This window comes from Periplaneta americana, chromosome 16, assembly GCF_040183065.1.
Source record: "Periplaneta americana isolate PAMFEO1 chromosome 16, P.americana_PAMFEO1_priV1, whole genome shotgun sequence".
NCBI lineage: Eukaryota > Metazoa > Arthropoda > Insecta > Blattodea > Blattidae > Periplaneta > Periplaneta americana.
The window spans coordinates 178,371,334-178,392,654 of record NC_091132.1 but is presented as its reverse complement, the minus strand read 5'-3'; the positions used below and the strand labels follow the sequence as shown (position 1 = coordinate 178,392,654).

Here is a 21,321-nt window from a genome sequence, read left to right as displayed (position 1 = left end):
ACCAATGTTGCTCATGCAGAGGATAAGGTTATCAGATTCTTTATTTGTAATCTGAGTAACTGGTCAGCTTCGTCGTACAATCACTACATTAGTTACCGTTCTTTGTTTGTGCTACCATTGTTGCTATTATTATTATTATTATTATTATTATTATTATGGATTATTTTACGACGCTGTATCAACATCTAGGTTATTTAGCGTCTGAATGAAATGAAGGTGATAATGCTGGTGAAATGAGTCTGGAGTCCAGCACCGAAAGTCACCCAGCATTTGCTCGTATTGGGTTGAGGGAAAACCCCGGAAAAAACCTCAACTACGTAACTTGCCCAGACCGGGATTCGAACCCGGGCCACCTGGTTTCGCGGCCAGACGCGCTGACCGTTACTCCACAGGTGTGGATCTATTTTTTTATTTTAATTTTATTAGGTTATATTACGACGCTGTATCAACATCTAGGTTATTGAGCGTCTGAATGAAACGAAGGTGATAATGCACCGAAAGTTACCCAGCATTTGCCCGTATTGGGTTGAGGGAAAACCCCGGAAAAAACCTCAACCAGGTAATTTGCCCAGACGGGATTCGAACCGGGGCCACCTGGTTTCGCGGCCAGACGCGCTGACCGTTACTCCACAGGTTTGGACATGGATTTATTATTATTATTATTATTATTATTATTATTATTATTATTATTATTATTATTTGTGTGTTTTCGAAATCTATTTCCATCCTTAGGAAATCCCTTACAAATTCAACCATTTTCACTTTCAAAATCACTGAAACTAACTAAAAGCTAGTTTTCCATAACATTAAATTCATAGCATCATTCACGTACCCTATGTCTAAGGAAAAACTGAATAAAATCGACAGACAAAAACATCGAATATACAAATTTTTAATACCTTATTAGGTGACCGGATTGCATAAAACCATTACCACACCTACCACATATGAAACTGTTCTAGACCAGTGGTATTCATTTTTTGGTACCATAGCCTCAAAAGACATTTCTTTTTATCTACGTACCCTCAAAGCGCACTGCAATTCTATAAGAAATAAAAGGCTATGACTGATTTATGCAAAATAATTTATTATTATTATTATTATTATTATTCCGAGCGATGACTTCTATGAGAAACCGCAGTTCTAACAGAAAAATTTGTCACTCTGTATACGAAAGTCGGCCACGCAAACCCCGCCATTTAACTAACTGTAACTAGCAAACGGTACAGATTTTGAGTATCAGCCATGTTTAAAAGTAATTTCCGTTCTTTCTAAACATTTCTCTGGCTTTGAATCCCCATGTACCTAGAAAATAAAAAAGTTTGTCGCTTATCATTTTTGAGAGTGTCAACAGCGCATACGTAATTAAGTATGGACACTTCGCGTCGGTATCTTCGATGTAGACGGACTGATTTCAATGACCTTCAAGCCAGCTAGAACGTGGGATTCTGCTTTCTCCCTAGAGTTGGGGCTGACATCACACCAGCTAGCAGTCGACACAGCGGAAATATAACACATATAATTAATACATCTAGGTACATTATGTACTCAAATAAAATACATTGGATCCATAAAATAATAAATCCGTCATTAACTGTAATGTCTAGACTCTAGAGTTCCTTTATAATGAGAGTTGAGACGTTGACCCCAACAACAATTAAATTATGTAATGATTTGATAGCGCTGAGAATAGAAAAACAAAACTCTTATGAGAAGTAAAACCATATACCTATATTATATTATATACAAATATTAAACGAATTTGACACATAATTTTATAATGTACTATATTATTTTATAATATAATTTATTATATCTGATATATATAAAATTATTATTACAACTAGTTTGTCACTGAGAAATAAGGAAAAGCTGTTAACTTGAAATTATTTGAAGCAAAGCGTTATTGGATTATGCAATAAGGTAGGCGATGTTTGGATCCTGTGTCTCAACTCTATACTCAATTATTATCTTAGCGTATGCTCGATTACACTAACCTCTAGCGCTTGAAAGTGGAACTAAACGCCGACGCACAGAGAAACAAAACACAGGAAAATTCGCTCAGTGACCATTCTTTATAATCCCTAGTCACTGGTGTCAATGTCTAGTTTGAACGAGTGACTTCGAAGTTAGTGATTTTTTTCTCACTGTCCCAAAAAGATTTTGATTTCAAATTTTTCTATGATTTCCTTAGATACTTATGTAACAATCGTATAAAATACAGTGCAATTGATTGTCTCTCATAGGAGCTACATGATAATGTTTAACGGCGCTACTAGAGTCTAGCAGACCAAACCATCCACGTACAGGTTGCGTCCCGTCAAAACATTCTCGTTGCCTGTATAAGTGAACGCTACCATACAAAACACGTTTTGCGATATTTTGACTCCACGTAACTGGTCCGTGACGCGACGTTTATGTTCCGTGTAATGTGAATCGACCTTCACTAAAAAATTATAATACATTATGCAACGAGCCCATAATGGTAGTAATTAAGACGCGAGTATGTTTGTGAAACGAGCGCAAGCGAGTCTCATAATTTTCATACGAGCGTCTTAATTACCATTATAGTCAAGTTTCATACGAATCTTTATGCTCGACCATAGTCTAACTTGAAATTATTAATAACTATTCATGTTATTATCTGAGGAGCGGAACTGACCTTGTGCAATACCTCGTACATTGTGAGATGTGCGCAGACGCGAAAGTATTGATTTTTTCCGAAGGACAAAAGTAGACATTGACCTTAATATAATCTAGAGAGTAAAATAAACATTAATTTCGATATAACCTTGAAATTGAATTTATTTGAATATTATTTACAATTAACGCTAATTATTATAGTAACAGAACTGACTTTCTTTCAAATATAGGTGATTTATTATGCAATTGGTGAAATGAATTTGCGGGAATGTTCTTTGCGAAGGACTGAAAGATGACTGTGAATTGATGTTAATTTGTGTGCTGTTTTTTTCGACTGTTATTAATATTGTATTTGAGATTTCAATTTTATTTTCGATCGATTCTTCAACATAGCCTTCTGCGACAGCATTGGATTTCCAGGCTCCGTGACGTTTCAATGTTGTGATATCCAAGAATAATCGATACTTGCGCTTTCATATTGCTACAATGGTATTTTTTAATTGCTGGAACACCTGAACTTTAATGAATAGGTGTACTTTAATGGGGGTCCATTAAAGAGCTACTACCAGGTGTATAATTACTACATTTCGGCATGGTCGAGCATAATAGTACATTATGCAACGAGCCTATAATGGTAGTAATTAAGACGCAATTATGATTGTTTATGAAACGAGCGCAAGCGAGTTTCATAATTTTCATACGAGCGTCTTAATTACCATTATAGGCTAGTTTCATACGACTTTTTACGCTCGACCATATTTCTAACTTGAAAGTATTCAAAATTACGGGTATGTGCGAACTGACCTGAATTGTGAGATGTGCGCAGAAGCGAAAGTATTGATTTTTTCCGAGGTCGAATTTTATTGACCTTGGCACAGAGTAAGATGAACATTACTCTGATATAACCTGAAAATTGATTTAGAATTGAAAAACGAGATGACAAATTGAATTTATTTGAATATTATTTACAATTAACTCTAATTATTATAGTAACAGGACATAACCTTCTGCACAGTATTGGAATTCCAGCCTCCGTACTTTTCGCTAATTCTCTTTCGATTGCATATCCGAGAATAATCGATACTTGCGGTTTTATAACGGTACAAAGCTGACTTGTCGTTGGCTGAACACCTGTACTTTAAAGAGTAGGTGTACTTTAATGACTTGCATTAAAATACTATTACCAGGCGTAAAATTACTACATTTCGGAATGGTCGAGCATAAAATAAATGTCAACAATATTGCATATGTAGTCTGTGGGATGCGTACCCCTTGAGTACGCGGGCCATGGATTGAACACCACGGTTCTAGACTATATGGATGCGCTGGTGTCTTGTAAGAAGACGTGACCGCGGAAAACATTTACCACAATCATTGCACTTGAAAGGCTTTTTGCCGGTATGGGTGCGTTCATGAGTAATTAGGTAACTCGATAAGGCGAAACATTTACCGCAGACTTCGCATTTGAAAGGTTTCTCACCAGTATGGATTCGTTCATGTCCCAGTAGATGGCTTAAACGTGCAAAACTTTTACCACAAGTGTCGCATTTGAAAGGTTTTTCGCCGGTATGAGTCCGTTCATGATTTACCAAATATCCCCACTGAGCGAAACATTTACCGCAGATATCGCACTGGAAAGCTTTCTCGCCAGTATGCAGTCGCTCATGAATTTTCATGGAACCAGACTGAGCGAAAGACTTCCCACAAACACCGCATTTGAACGGCTTCTCGCCAGTATGCAAACGTTGATGAATTCTTAAATTGTTCTCGATCGCGAAATGCACTTCACAGACATCGCACTTGAAAGGCTTCTCTCCAGTGTGGGTGAGTTTGTGGCGATTTAGGTGAGTTGCTCGCGCGAAACATTTCCCACAAACATCACATTTCAAGAGATCCTCGCTCCCGTGCTGACGTCCGTGAACTTTCAGAGAACCAGCCTGCGTGAAACACTTTCCACAAACATCGCATTTGAAAGGCTTCACGCCTGTGTGTATTTGTAAATGCCTCTTTAGATTAGAAGGTTTCGAGAAACACTTTTTACACACGTCACATTTTAATTGCTTCTCATCTTCATGGGTCCTTACAGGTTTTTCCCAGGACACTGAATTCTTGGTAACCTCACTTTCAGTTTCGTTCCCTTCATGTGTAATATCGTCGTATTCTGATGATACAGTGCTCTCATTGCTAGCTGCATTCCTATGACGAAAATATATCAGTCTATAAAGTAATCACAACAAATAACACAACAAGTAACAAACTGGGTCAAGTCACTAATACCACAAGGAAAGCCTGGAAAGCACTACATTTCTCTATGCGTATTTTGAAGAAATCCAACCGGAATTCAAAAGAAATAGCGTACAAAACCCTTGTTCGTCCAATTATGGAATATGGAGCAGTAGGGTGGGATCCGTACAGACAAAACCAAATCGATTCAATAGAAAAGGTCCAACGCAGGGCAGCAAATTACGTCAAAATGGGGAAGGGACATGGTGAGGAGATAGTAAAAGACTTAGGGTGGGAACTTCTCAAATCAAGGCGACGAAAAACCAGACTCACCGCATTGTTTAAGGCACAAATAGGACACAAAGCATGGACCGATATCAATGCTAGATTAGCAACACCATCATACTTAGGAACGGCTGATAATATTAGGAAGTTTAAATGTAGAAAACAACCGCACAATAGTAGACTGGAACAGCTTACCTGCGGGAAACTTTCAGGGTGGTCCTCTTAAAATCAATACATTTATGGAAGGGTTGAGAAGATTAGACTGAAAATGTAATTGGAGGAGCAGTGTAATTATTTATGTTGTGTCATGTTATTAAATGAGCTGATATATAATTAATTAAGATCATATGTAATTAAGTTGGTATGTAATTAATTAAGGTGGTATGTAATGAATTAAGTTTGTATGTAATTAAGTTGGTATGTAATTAATTAAGGTGATACGTAATTAATTAAGATGATATAAAATTAAGTTGGTATGTAATTAAGGTGATATGTAATTAATTAAGATGATATGTAATTAAGTTGGTATGTAATTAATTAAGGTGATATGTAATTAAGATATGTAATTTAGTTGAAATGTAAATAACTTAAGGTGATATGTAATTAATTAAGATGATATGTAATTGAGTTGGTATGTAATTAATTAAGGTGGTATGTAATGAATTAAGATTGTATGTAATTTAGTTGATATGTAAATAAAGTTGATATGTAATTAATTAAGATGATATGTAATTTAGTTGAAATGTAAATAAATTAAGGTGATATGTAATTAATTAAGATGATATGTAATTAAGTTGGTATGTAATTAACTAAGTTGATAAGTAATTAATTAAGATATGTAATTTAGTTGATATGTAATTAATTAATATGATATGTAATTTAGTTGATATGTAAATAAATTACGGTGATATGTAATTAATTAAGATTATATGTAATTTAGTTGATATGTAAATAAATTAAGGTGATATGTAATTAATTAAGATGATATGTAATTAAGTTGATATGTAATTAATTAAGGTGATATGTAATTACTTAAATTGGTAATAGTTGGGTGAAATAGAAGTACTAACTTATAAGTTAGAATTATTTTTGCTTATCGTAGGTGTTATTATAGAATAGTTTTTATTTATAATCCTAGGTTTATTGGATCTACTATAGATTTACGTTTATTTTATTTTATTTCATTTACGTTTATTTTCTTTTATTTCATGTAATTGTAATTATTGTATATTATATATCACTGCCAGCGGGTGTATACACAATTGTAGTGTTAATAAATACATATAATATAGATTCACATTAATATAAAAATTATAATATCCAGTTTCACCAATGGATGTTAAAACTTAACACGTCGTTTGGTTCCTTTAGTACACCACTGACTAGAATTCTGTTCCAAAAATGAATTTGTATTATAATAAGCGTGTTAAATTAACATAAGTTGTGCCATATGTAAACCATTAACAATTGTCTAAAATGACAGGCGCAAACAATGATTGTTGTACACGCTTCTTGAATGACGTTCTTCACAGGGGAAACTTGTACGACATTTGCAGAGATATACAGTAGTATGTTCAAAAACATGGTCAGGAAAGATGTCGAAGATATACAAGAGAGGATAGAATAGACTATCAATAGAAATATATTCCTACCTGTCTACATGTTCACTACACGCGTCATTCTGTTCTCCGCTACATTAAACAAAAGCACATCGCGTTCAATAATACTGCTTCTGGCACCCTTCTTGATTCGTTCTGTTCACATATTTAACCGCGAGTTAGCTAACATTATCCACAAAATGCTATGAAACGCAAGAATCCTGACATGTTACCAACTTAACAACTGTTATATAGCAACGTGTTAGGGAACTTTTAACATTTCTGTATGAATTCACATTTATACAGTAAAGATATTTGGGAGGGATATAGGAATAGTTTATTACGATACAAGGTTGAGAAGTGGTTTTTATAAAATCGAGAAAAAGCTTGAAAAACGAGCTGAGATAATTTTTCAATTTCCAAGATCTTTTAATATACTTCACAAATAGATTTTTTGTACTATTCATATATAATTTTGAAAATAATATACAGTACGTAGATTACACAATGAACAGCTGACTGATGCTAAAAAGTCTTACCAACGTAAAAAAACTTCACCATCAACTTTAATGTGATGCAGTAAAAATTGTTCAGGTACTTGTAATATTTTGTGTTCAATTGGTATAATTTTATTTCTTTTTGTTAAGTGAAGTTTGAATTGTTTAAATAAAGTTCACTACATTTCAAATGCAGTGATTTGTCTCGTATAATGTATATTAATTAACACTGACTTTTGTGTATGAATTTTTCATGCATTGTAGGATTGTAGCATACATAGAAAGAGTGAGTTTAATCACAATACTAGAGCAGTCATTTGTAATACATCAACATACTAATCCAGGTTGGCAACTCTGAAATCAGTAAAGTCAACTGTCAATCATGGTGGCCATTTGCTGTAACGTCGAGAAAAGAAATTATCGTGCAAAAATAATTGTAACAGTTGTAACACGGGCACCGTATTTTTATATTGTTGTTTAGTCAACCGCATGGTAGACAGATCTTAACCTCACGAGTGATACCAACAAGGCACCACTTATGAGGCAAGTAGACCAGGAGATAATGGATTAGGGTAGCCAGTTCCTTTTGCCTTCCATTGCATTCATTGCCTACTAGCTACATAGTATACTACTCTGATTTCAGTTGCGTACAAATAACGCTTATGCATGCCATGGCAGGTTAGCTAGATAAAATATTATTTTCTCCATTTTTGATGGAAGAGTTATACCGCTGTGACAAGGTCGCCAGAGCCTCGTTTGTTGAAAACAGGTTTCATTACGGGAAGGTGAGGATGAGAATTGAGTACGAGAGATTATGGAAAAGACTCCACTACTCCTCGAAAACCTTCGGCTATGTTCAGTGGAGAGGAAGAGAGTTAGTTATTTGTTTTAATGACAAGAACTCTGCATTAGATAACATTTATACTGTACAGTAGAAAGTAATATGTATCTTGTTTCAAGATATCACTCGTTGTACTGTGATGAGGGATTTTAATTTTGGAATAAATTGCAACATTTTATGAATGAAAACTAGTTTAACTTCACTTTTCAGAACATTTACAATCAGTATGCATTGTTAATAGCTATTTGAAACTGGACGATTCACTTTTCCATGCGTTCACGCATACAATCTGGGTAGAATATTAAAAGAATCCAGTTGAAAACGAACGTTCAATTAAGATGCATGCAGATTTTGTGTCTACACGATGTGCAGAGTCGAAAGTCAACTTCACTACGTATATATATTATTTACTAAATAATAAATATCAATCCAATAGTTAGGCCTACCTGATTCGCAAAATTGTGGTTCAACATTCCATAAACACTACCATTGCTATTCGTACTTGCCACCATTTTCAGCTTACTAGGTGCGCCACCACGAAAACAAGACAAATATCAGTTTACTCAAGGCCACTTAAAAAGATCAGCTGCTCGCTACATGCTAATATTGAAAGAAATACGCACAAGACACCCACTGGTGACGTGTAGCTTTAAATTGCCACATGCACTGTCATATTAGGTAGAAATGCATGCACAATAGAATGCGTTTCGTTCGCTGTTGCATGGATTGCTTGAATGTTTGAAGTTGAAAGAAAAGTTGAACCGCATATAAAAACATTTAGGGATCTGTTTAGGCCTTTTGCCATTTTTAATTGCCATTAATCACTTATGTTGTAATTTTCTAGCCAGTCTATACCAGTTGTTGTGACAACACAATTCTATACCACACTGGCAGAGCCATCTTCAGTTAGGCCGGAGCATGGGTAGGTTTGGCAACGCTGAGTGGAGGCTGGCAGAGGCGAAATAAAGGCGTGACGTTTGACGTTTTAGTGTTTTGATTTCGTTGCCACATGTACATTTTCAACATTAATTGATACAAAACTAAGTGCATAAGTTCAAGATTCTGTATATTGATGTACGTAATTTATTACAGAATCTGAATTGGTATTTTATTTGAGTTTCAGAATACCGCGTAAGTACTTGCATACAGCCACTTGTAACTTAAAAAAATGAAGATCATGCGTGTTTTTTATTCATGGTACAAGGGAAAATAAATAAACAGTTAAAGAAATGTTATTTGTACCAAAAATAAATAAAAATACTTTCGCAGTACCGTATTCCATTCAATTAACCATTATGTGGCTAGTAAATTGACAGTGTATTGTCGCTTTAAGGCCTGGGATATCATATACATTTTAATTTCAAGTGATTATCTGTCGTGGTTTTCTATAAATATTTCAAATCCCCAGGAAGCCAATTTTAGTTTGAACCTCGCCAGTCTCCATAACAATACTGTTATCCTAAATTATTTGTTACAAATTTTCTGAAATATAATTTTAAATAGGCCAAGGCCAAGTATAAAGATCTATGAAAAAAATTAAGAAATATACCTTCCACATTATACGTAACAAAACATATAATTATCTATTAATTATGTGCCAATTAGCGTAAACTCTGTGAACTTTAAATCCTGTAAATACGAAGTGAAAAGAAACATGTTTATAACTAATTTATTAACAAAAGAAATAATATTAATAAACAAACCTTATAAACCAACAAAGTAAGTGTATGCATCTACAAATTATAGACAGTTCTGACATATAGCAGGCATTCCGAATCTTCAACAAAACTGCAACATTTATGGGATCACAAAACAGCTGTTTACAATGAACTTGAAAATCAACGGCGTAACTTTATTGATATAACAGGCGAGATCCAAGAATTTAGCTAGAATTCTGATACACCACAAACCACAAGTAAGACTATAAAATGTAATTTATTTCATACAATATTTAATATTTAGAAGAATTGTTCGGTCATTTTGTAATTAATAATAACCGTAAAAATTCCGAAACACTGCAGCCATATTTTCATTTATTGTCTTGTTTTTAACGCCAACACGCACTTAGTTTATAATACATCAACAATTAACGTTTGGTACGACCGTAACCCCATCGACACACACTTATATTGTAACATTAATTTACATTGAAAATCGACATTAGCACAAACACGTGTACTGTATGGTCGGCCTCCAGTTGACAGTTAATTACAGTGTTGCCGACGTATGGCTCCGGCTTGTAACTGAAGAAGGCTCTGATACTGGTAATAATGTCAACGAATTATGAGTTGTTATACCTAACTCGTTGAGTAAAGTAAAGAAGTGGTTTCGAGTTAATGGCTTTGGTTTTAATGCTAATAAATTACATAAATTTTATTATGTTATGGCAGTCAACGAATGTTGAAGATTTTCTCACTGGTAAACTTTTAGATATTTCAATAGTTTCTAAAGTAAACTGGGATGCCCATATCGATTCAATTTCTATTCATTCGGCAAGAGTGATTTTGGTACTAATGCTTTGTTCCTAAAGAATACCTTAAAAATGCGTATCATTCTCTTTAGTTGTTTTTTATTTTTTAAGACATTCGTATCTGGGTGACAGCTATAATATTTGGAATGTTGTCTTAATGCAAGAACAGGGATTTATAATCTTACGTAAAGAATATATTGTTACAGCAACAAATTAAAAGGAAGACTCGAAGATGTCCAGAAAGGTTTTGCAAAGCAGATGCAAAGGCCAGAAGAGGTTAGAAAAATACAATATGAACTTAAATCAAGGTCAAAAGAATGGAGGCAGATACACAAGTAAACAGAAGAGAAGATTGGCGTTCGAAATTATTTCATGGTTATAAGTTTCTTTAAGACAATGAAACGACAACATCAGTGGCAGCAGTAGTATAAAGGCTGGTTCACAATAAACCAGGAATGGAAACGATAACGGAAATATTGTTAAAATAAATGTATTTAAATGTGAACGTTCACAATAGTTAATTGTGAATGCTCACATTTAAATACATTTATTTTAACAATATTTCCGTTGTCGTCCTCGTCGTTTCCATTCCAGGTTTATTGTGAACCAACCTTAATAGTAGTAGCGGTGTAACGATATTAATAGTGTTGGCAGTGATAATTTTAGGACATGTTATGTCATTTCAGTACCAAAATATATGAAGTCATTCATCTGAACAACAGTTCCTTACACGCATATTTTTTATTTTATTGGTTATTTTACGACGCTGTATCAACATCTAGGTTATTTAGCATCTGAATGAAATGAAGTTGATAATGCCGGTGAAATGAGTCCGGGGTCCAGCACCAAAAGTTACCCAGCATTTTGTCGTATAGCGTTGAGGGAAAACCCCGGAAAAAACCTCAACCAGGTAACTTGCCCAGACCGGGATTCGAACCCGGACCACCTGGTTTCGCGGCCAGACGCGCTGACCGTTACTCCAAAGGTGTGGACTTACACGCTTATAATAGAGAATAATTCTGATATGCAACCAACATAATGAAACAATAAAAGAAAAAACACAGTTAACGGTCACACAACACTCACCTATCCGCTAAAATTTCGTTGTCCTCTGCCTTTACTTCCACTTTGATTTCTTCCTTCACTGTGTACAAATCACTCCACTCTCCCTAAAAATATAGACAAAATAAAAGTAGAGACATGGCACAATTTACATGAACAAAAACGTGCATTGGTTTTAGATGTCACACAAGTGCATTCAAATTGTGTTGCGTGCTAGTAAAATTAAAATTTCAACAAACAAAAGACACTTCTTGGGCCAGTTTTTCATGCAGTACTTCTGTTCTTTGCAGAACTATAGAAATACTACTGTTTCAAGAAATTACCTGTTATGAAATACTTCAATTTCTAATCACCAATTTGGGGAATCTATGTCAGTCTAAAAATATCGCAGTTATTTCATTGTATGACCACAAATTTTGACGTTATATGATGTTTTTCAGGAAGTAATCTTTATTCAAGTGAATGCTTTTAGAGTCGACGGAAATTGAGAAGACGGTCGTCTGCTAGCGTTTGCGTCTAGAGAGACAGAGACAGCAAGGCAGAGTACAACACTGCCAAATCGTGCTTCTAGAAATAGCGCTGGAGAAAATTTAAATTATCACAAGACAGTAATAACCTTCGTCGTTGATTACTGTAAGCCTAACACCAAAGAAATCCTCTCTCCTTCACTAACAATATTCTTCGCACGGTTCTCAATCCCACACCACATGCTTCTGCAGTCGTTTCTTGCGCGCTGGCAACGTTGCAGCGAGCATCATGATGACCGACACATTACATTAAACACTATATTCAGCTCCTTCCATTTATTTATCTTACACACACACAGTATATGTTAGTTTTACTAATTCAAGGTATTGAAACATTCACACGTGAACAAACGAACTCTGGAATCGCTTGTTACAAACTTTCCGATTGGTTCTACTGTACAAGTATGTGACGTCACATACCATAAATACAAATCACAGAAACCTGCAGAAAAGTATATTCTATTATCCATGTGCTAAAAAGGATAAATATTCATCTCCCCTCTTGCTTAAAAAAGTCCCTTGTGCAGACACTTGCATTTCCCTATTTCGACTATGCGGACATTTTACTGACAGACCTCTCCAGCGACAACAAAATGAAACTTCAACGTGCTCATAATTTGTGTGTACGTTTTGTAAGCAATGTTCGTAAATATGATCACATTACCCCATCCCTGGAAGCAATAGGTTGGCTTAAACTAGATAAGAAAAGAAATTTACATTCACTTCTCTTTCTCTTCGAAATCTTGAACTCTTCTATTCCTTCGTACCTGTCGTCTCGCTTCACTTACCTTTCTTCCCACCATAATCTCAACACACGCTCTCGTCATGAAACAATACTAACAATACCATCCCATCGCACCTCCTCATACTCATCTTCTTTCACAATAGCCCTGCCAAGACTCTGGAATTCGCTACCTGCTAGCATCAGGGACTGTCGAAATAAAATTGAATTCAAACGAAAACTTACTAGGCACTTGGTCAGTAATTGATTACTTGTAAATAGTTTCTTTAATCTATCACAAAATATTTCAATATTCAGTAATTTCATCACTATACAATTTTGTTATTCTAGATTTAATTTGTAATTCAGTAAATATAAAATATTCTTTGTTTCTCTATGATAAATTATCTAGCTTTAATTATTCAGGTAATCTTTTCGTACTTTGATTTTATTGTAATTGTCAGGGAAAGGATTTATATGTAAATACATATTTACTTATAAAGCTAATATAATTTATATTTTGCATTATCTTTATGTTTCACAATGTGTAGGGTTGAAAAATCCTACTTTTATTTTCCATATTTTTCCATATTTTAGAGTTTAGTACATATTTTCGTTAATTTCCATATATTTTCCATATTTCATATAAAACAGTCCATATTATATTAGGTTTAACAATAAAACAAAACAAAATTCCATTAACTTTTAAAAATACATTTCAACAATAGAGATTTAAACACATGTTCAGTAATCCCTTTAACATCAGAGTTATTTGAAAATTAGCGGTCCTGTCAACAATGGGAAAGTAAGTTACAAAACTGTATTAATTTAATTTAAAATTTTTAACAGACTTCAGTTGTGCAGCTCAACAGTTAAATGCCAGTCAGAGTACACATAGGTTCAGTTTTGTAAATCATACTATAAAGACGGTAAATATGCCAAAAGTACGTCATTCAGTCAATTTAAAATCAAAACTAACAAGTTACATTTCAGAATTTAAAGAAGATGGTTTATCAACTGACAATAAAATATTATTTTGTAATTTGTGTCAGTGTGCAATATCATCTACACAAAAGTTCCTGGTGCAACAACACATTACAACTAGTAAACATCAGGCCAACAAACAACTAAATTCCAAGCAGAGACAATTGTTTTTAACACAACCAACAACATCGAATGTAAGATCTGAGTTTAACATCGACCTGTGCCGTTCTCTCATCTCTGCTGATATTCCTCTCTACAAACTAAAGAATAAGGTCTTCAGGGAATTCCTTGAAAAATATACTCAACATACAATCCCGGATGAGTCAACACTTAGGAAGACGTATGCTCCATCCATCTACGATGAGACAATACAGAAGATAAGAGATGAAATTAAAGATAGTTCAATTTGGGTTTCCATTGATGAGACTCCCGACAAAGAAGGTAGACTTGTTGGTAATGTAGTTATCGGTTTGTTAAGTGAACAATATTCTGAACGAATTCTTTTACATTGTGATGTTCTAGAAAAGTGCAATAACAAAACTATAGTTAAACTGTTCAACGAAGCTATGGGTATCCTGTGGCCAAAGGGTATTATGTACGATAATGTGTTATTCTTTATTAGCGATGCTGCCCCTTATATGGTCAAAGCTGGACAAGCATTATCTGTTGTATATCCTAAATTGACTCATTTTACTTGTGTGGCGCATGCATTTCATCGTGTGGCAGAAGTGGTCAGAGACAATTTCCCTAAAGTAGATTTGTTGATTTCATCAGTGAAAAAAGTATTTCTCAAAGCTCCCAGTAGAGTTAACGTGTTGAAAGAAATGTACCCTGAAATTCCATTGCCACCAAAGCCAATTTTAACTAGATGGGGTACATGGCTAGAAGCAGTTGAATATTATGCCGAACATATAGACTCTATTAACAATGTTCTCCTTGCATTGGACTCTGAAGATGCAGTCTCAATTGATACTGCGAAAACAGTTACCTGTGACATAAGTGTGAAGAATGACTTAGCTCACATTCAGCATACATTTTCATGCATCATAAAAACGCTCAAAAGTCTCCAAAATAGGCACCTTTCACTATCTGAAAGTTTTGAAATTATAAATAGTACTGTGGAACAACTGAATCGTGGTAGAGGTAAAGTTGCAGATGCAGTAAGAGCTAAGGTGGACACTGTACTTTCAAAAAACCCTGGATATGAAGAACTACAAAAGGTTGTTGCTGTGATGAGTGGTGAATCAACAGTGAAGATTAACTTGGACTTATCCCCAGCAGACATTGTGAAATTGAATTATGTACCAGTTACTTCTTGTGACGTCGAACGCTCTTTTAGTCAGTATAAATCTATCCTCAGAGACAATAGAAGAAGATTCACTTTTCAGCACTTGAAAGAAATGTTTGTAACCTATTGTTATGGTAACAGACAATAAAAATTGTGTTTTGTTGAAACTACATTGGAAGATAAGGTACGTCCATTATATTATTTGTTTAGTTTGATTAAAATGTACCAATATTTAACGTACATAGTCATTTTTTTATAATTTTAAGTCCATATTTAATTCCATATTTTGGTAAAAATCCATATTTAATTCCATATTTTGGTAAAAATAACTACATATATATTTACATATTTCATATATTTTTAGTCCATATAAATCCGTTCCCTGGTAATTGTATATTTAATAGTAATTGTAATATTATTTGTAATTGTAATTGTAAATTTAATACTAATTGTAATTTTATTGTTGATATTGTAGTTGGAATCTCCTGGTAGAGGGGCAGAGAAGGCCTGACGGCCTTATCTCTACCAGGTTAAATAAATAAATACTACTACTACTACTAAATACTACGGCGCATATAACAGACGACCCCTTTCCCAAATGCCGTCGACTCTAGTATTTTATACCCACGTCTTATATCTGAGCAGCTATTACACATATCGTTGGCTCACTTGTATAGTAGTTTCAACTTTATGAAGTGACTACACAGGAAATAACGTCATGTTGCTGGCAGTAGATGCTCGGTTGCCACATAGACAATTCTTCTTTCCCCATCTTAAATATTCCTTGCCATCTTTTCATGTTGCAGCACTCAGAAGCCATGCTTCTTTAATCACAGAGTTAATAATATGTAATATATTTGTCTTTAAGCATTTCTTTCTGAAAGATGGTACTTTACCACGGAGATAATTACACTTTTAAACTCGCAATAACAGCAACAATGATACACCACACAAACGCAACTATTTTTCTTCATATATTCTCGTTCTAACGTTCCTAATGATCTTCGACCATTTTCTATGCTATGCTATCCAAAGCTTTACTGCCAATATTGATGTGCCGAGAGGAATGGCAGTTTGTAACGACCACAAAGAGTAGAATAAATGCAACACTGACTGATTCTTGGCTCATTATTTTGTTTATTACAAGTACCTGAAATGCTTCTAAGATGAAGATCAGAGTGTTGACCCCATTTTCTCCCTCCACTGATTGGAATGACTCTGTAGTATAAAATAAACATACTACATGACATTATGGGCAATAAGACGAGGAGTTCTAGCCTTGGTTTGCTATAATTTAAAACTAGTCTATAGAATGTAATGTGAGTGACATACAGTTTTCTGTAGCATGGAAAATAGCTATAAATGCCACAGAGTTAATAAAGTAATGATTGAATCTTTACCTGTGATAAAGGTTTACTCTCCTCCATATATGCGTCATCATTTGTTTGTATTGCTAAAGGATCAACTTCAGGTTCAGTCTTGATCGCATCCATCACAACTGAAAGAGATGATTATGAAAATGAAATTTATTTGCAAAATCTGACCTTTGTGTTACAAAACTTTTTTTTTTTTGGATATATATGTATAAAGGAATGGAATATTCCGTAATTATTTAGTTTATCGATACGATTCGTCTCCACTATTTCTCTATTCCTTACTGTGATTTCCATTCAGCTATGTTTTAAACTACACTTCACTAACAGGAAATTAAACTATGTAATCTTCGTTTAGTTTAGGTTATGTTCGCCCTGAAACTTTTCAACCACATTTTTCGACTTGCTTTTGGCGGTATATATTACACTCAGGGATAACAAAAAACCGGACACTTTTACATTTGCTTGTATTTTGTTGCCAATTATTTCAAAATGAAACAAAACCCATTTAAACAAAATAATGTTTCATTTAGCACCTTATACGACAACATTTGAAAAAAAAAAAAAAATCTCCGATGAGAAAATTTACAAAAAATTACAAAGGGCGTATAACTATGGCATTGTTTGGTCTAACTGTTTTTTCATTTAATGGTGCCTTAAACATTAAAAACTCTTTTTAGTAACGGGTATTACCCCCTCTGGCTTGAATAACTGCATTCATACGTCTTGGCATGCTCTCAATTTGGTTAGCAATGTCTTCTTGAGGAATAAGTTCCCATTCTTCGCCAAGTGCTCGCCTCAACTCTTGTAACGATTCTGGTCTCGGTCGTCTATTCTTAACACGCCATCCCAGCATGTCCCACACGTGTTCAATTGAATTCATGTCTGGACTCCTTGCTGGCCATGGAAGAACATGGATTCCCACTTCTTGGAGATAATCTCCGACCGCATGGGCAATATGCGGCCATGCATTATCATGCATTAAAACAAAATTATCGCCTACAAATTGGCCAAATGGCACATGATCAGCCAAACATTCATTTATATACCTATCAGCTGTTAGTCTTCCATTTTCAACAAAAACCAACTCTGTACGAGCATCCGTACACACTCCTGCCCAAACCATCACTCCACCACCTCCATACGGCACATTTTCGGAAATGCAACACTGTGAAAATCGTTCTCCCCTCCTTCTCCAAACTCTTTCACGTCCATCAGGTGAGCACAGATTGAAACGGGACTCATCGGTGAACAGAACACAGCTCCACTGTCCATTTCTCCAATCCCTGTGATCATTTGCAAAATGCAGTCGTTCAACTCGATGCATCCTGAGAAGTCTGGGACCAGTTGCAGGTCTACTTGATATCAGTCCACTTGCTTTCAACCTCCTTCTAATTGTTTTGGCTGAAATTGGGCGTCCATGCATGTTAACAAATTGCTGGGCTACACTAGTAGCTGGCAGATTGCGCTCCCTAAGAACTCTCAACACCATATACCTGTCTTCATTTGGATTTGTAGCTCTTGGACGACCCGAACCTGGTCTTCTGGTATATTCCAGGGTCTCTCTATACCGTTTTATGGCATCATGGGTTGTGCTTCTAGCCATATTCATAACATTTGCAATGTAACGTACAATGCGTCCATCATCGTAAAGGGCTACAGCTCGAGCCACATCTTCAGGTCGCATCTTGTTTTAAGACAAATGTTACAACCCCACTTAAACTCAAAAAATGTAAAAATAAAGAAATAACGAATGATAACGATAATGAAGCACAAAATGGTTGAGACTAAATTGCTATAGCTGAGACTCCGAAAGCAAAATTGGAATATTTGGTTGTAATGGCTTGTTTATAAAACAAAAAACAATCAACAATGTATACACGTCTCCATAACAACAGATGGCTACCATAATATTGTATGAGAAGATAATGTTTTGCAAAATACCAGCAAATATTGAAGTGTCCGGTTTTTTTTTTTTGTCCCTGAGTGTATTTGCCGCAATTGAAAATAAAATTGTGTTTACTTTTACTGGTCGTTCAAAATGTCCATATACCATGCTATCTACTATCCTTAGTATTCATGAGTGAGTCAATACGAATATTACGCTTGGATATTCGCAAGTTCACATTTCCCTGATGTGTTTGTGTATGTGCGCGCATAAATACAAATGTCATGGAATTAAACTTTCTCTGACAAAATTCAAATCTTGTTTCAGATACACCATCTGGAAAGTATTAGGCCTACCGATAAGATGTAGAAAAAAATAACAATAATTCTAAGAAACGAAGTTGAGTGCAATTCTATAGATATTATCAATGGTAAATCAATTTAGCAAAGTTACTCACTCAGAATTTCGATAAATTAAAGATTGAGTTCCCTACAGAGCTACTTCAGATAAATTACTGTTTCAAATTTGTACTAATGGTTTAGTCTCAAACATGATTTAATCAACGCATAATCATGTTTGCAAATGAGAGAGATGCCATTATCTCGAGTAAAGAACACGATCGCTTTCTTTTTAAAGGCTTCTGATACAATGTTAAATATAACAATGAAGGATTTACTGCATATAATCTACCACTTAACGTTGATGAAATCTGAGTAATCAAATTTAGTTCATATAATGTCAATGTTCTGCTTTCCTACATTATTACATAGGTAATACATACTTTCTCAAATAAAACGTTTCCTGGTTTAGAGGTGGATAATAAATTTGCCGGTAAACACACATAGAATAAAGTATTCCTAAATAGACATTTGCCCAGTTATGCATTACACACGAAACATGCGTGAGATAATCTGTAGAAAATTTAGACCAAAGGGATTATAATATAGTGGTGTTAATTACAAAAGTATGTACATTATGACAAGTGTATTCCTTTTTTAAACGCATAAATTCAGTAAAACATGTAACATCTGCAAAAGTGAATATCCTGTAAATAATTTTATACAACTTGTTTACACAACTTTTAACGGTAGTATATCACTTACGAATATAATTTATGGTGATCACAATTTCGAGCTATGGTACACAGACTACTGAAGATCTCAATGAGCCTGCAAGACTACAAAGAAGAAATATATAACCACAATAAAAGGAATACAACCACAACATAAAAAATACAATACCTAATTACAAGAAAAATAACACACATACAAGAACAAAAATACGGTAAATCACACTAACAAACAGAAACAAAAACACACAAAATCGCATCTTCATTCAGGAAATTAAACTACATCATCTCATATAGAACACAAAATACCCTACGAAAGCACCTCAACACACAAACTGACAAATACAACTTAACAGATGTAGATCTACCTACATAAACTCATATGCAATATAGCTGGAACAACTACTACATCGGAGAGACAGGGAGATCATTTCAAAGATGTTACAAAGAACATATCACAGCCATAACTAAATCATTCAACCCATCTAGAACACATCACAAGCGCCAAACACACCTACAGCAACACAGACACAGACATGGAAATTCTACATGTCCAACCGAAAAACCAGAAACTAAACACACCATAACTACCAAATATACAAACATAAAAAAACAAAAAGACATAACTGAATTTCAGAACACACCCTCATCAAAACAACACTGTAGAAACTGGAAGCTGCAAGGACCTCACTAGTTCTGAAGACGGTTCATACTAAGCTCAAATTAGTCAACTATTAAGACATGAAAGTATTCACCATAAATTATATTCCTAAGTGAAATTATTTTAGCTGAATTAGCCTATTTCACCTGGTTATTGAATTGAAGTACGGATTATGCACATTACAAACTTCATATCCTGAAGAGTGCGGAAAATCTTGTCAACTAATATGATTGATAATATAGAAGCACATTCTGAAATGAAATAAGTTTTTATTATTACCTTTTTCCAGAGTCCAGTGTGAAATATTCACCAACTTCAATACTACTACGATGAAGTGTAAAATTGATTTACCTGCATGTTCAACATGCTGTGTGATCAAGGCTGCCGTGATTCCAGATCACGAATTATCTTCATTTTTTGAAATTATAGCTTCGTTGTGCATATAGATATTTAACATGGAATTACAAAGGGCGTACAATTCTAAAAACTGTAAAACTTCATAATATGGAAAAATCATATCACAAAATAAAAATCTACGTCTAAAGTTGTGGGCAATATAACCACAAATTGCTTAGCTTTAATGTTCCTCTAATGCAGCGGTCATCAGCACAGTGTACATTCGGGCTAGCGTCTCTTCCCCGCGGATAAGAGACTGCACTATGGTGAATCCGTAGCTGCTAGCGGCTATGCTTTCTCCCTATCTGCCTGCTCCACGACGGGGCATAAATGTTGCACAGTATACCCTTTACCCATTCAGCAAGTGCTGACGACCACTGCGTCTAGTGATTACTTTTGGGCTATGATGTGGCCCTTAACCCATTAACGCCCAGTGGTCTATTTATAGACCCTTGCACACTCGACTACATTAGATTTTTTTATTGGCGCCCCATTGATTCAATATTAATGATCATCATAATTATATCATGTAAGATGTTAACTAAACTTGCCAACATTTTATCCTCCTTCAAAAATAAGAATTCATTAAGGTATCTTAGTTCGAATTAGTTAGGTATAAAATGATGTCACACTGTGTAAAGAATATAATTAATTTTCCGTATTATAATGTCCCGATATTGTTATTGATTTGTGATTTAGTAGTGTCAAGGTCACTACTATTGCATCACACAAGAAAAACACAGATTTATGTAAAATAATTGGAGCAATATGAACTGAAACGGCTGCGGTCTATAA

The 21,321-nt window shown here is 34.7% G+C and overlaps 1 protein-coding gene across 1 annotated transcript in view; it reads right to left on the bottom strand.

Moving 5' to 3' along the window:
* The window catches only part of LOC138692076 (zinc finger protein 664-like), a 20,595-nt gene extending 100 nt beyond the window's left edge, over positions 1-20,495 (bottom strand). Inside the window, exons 1-4 of the mRNA XM_069814987.1 lie at positions 20,410-20,495; positions 16,540-16,637; positions 11,644-11,726; positions 1-4,839 (exon numbers count right to left, since the gene is read on the bottom strand). The exon at positions 1-4,839 is cut by the window's left edge and continues 100 nt beyond it. Coding sequence (XP_069671088.1) covers positions 3,951-4,839; positions 11,644-11,726; positions 16,540-16,632 — 1,065 coding nt within the window. The 5' untranslated portion in view covers positions 16,633-16,637; positions 20,410-20,495 and the 3' untranslated portion in view covers positions 1-3,950. The remainder of the gene's footprint in view (positions 4,840-11,643; positions 11,727-16,539; positions 16,638-20,409) is intronic.
* Positions 20,496-21,321: the final 826 nt, after the last annotated feature.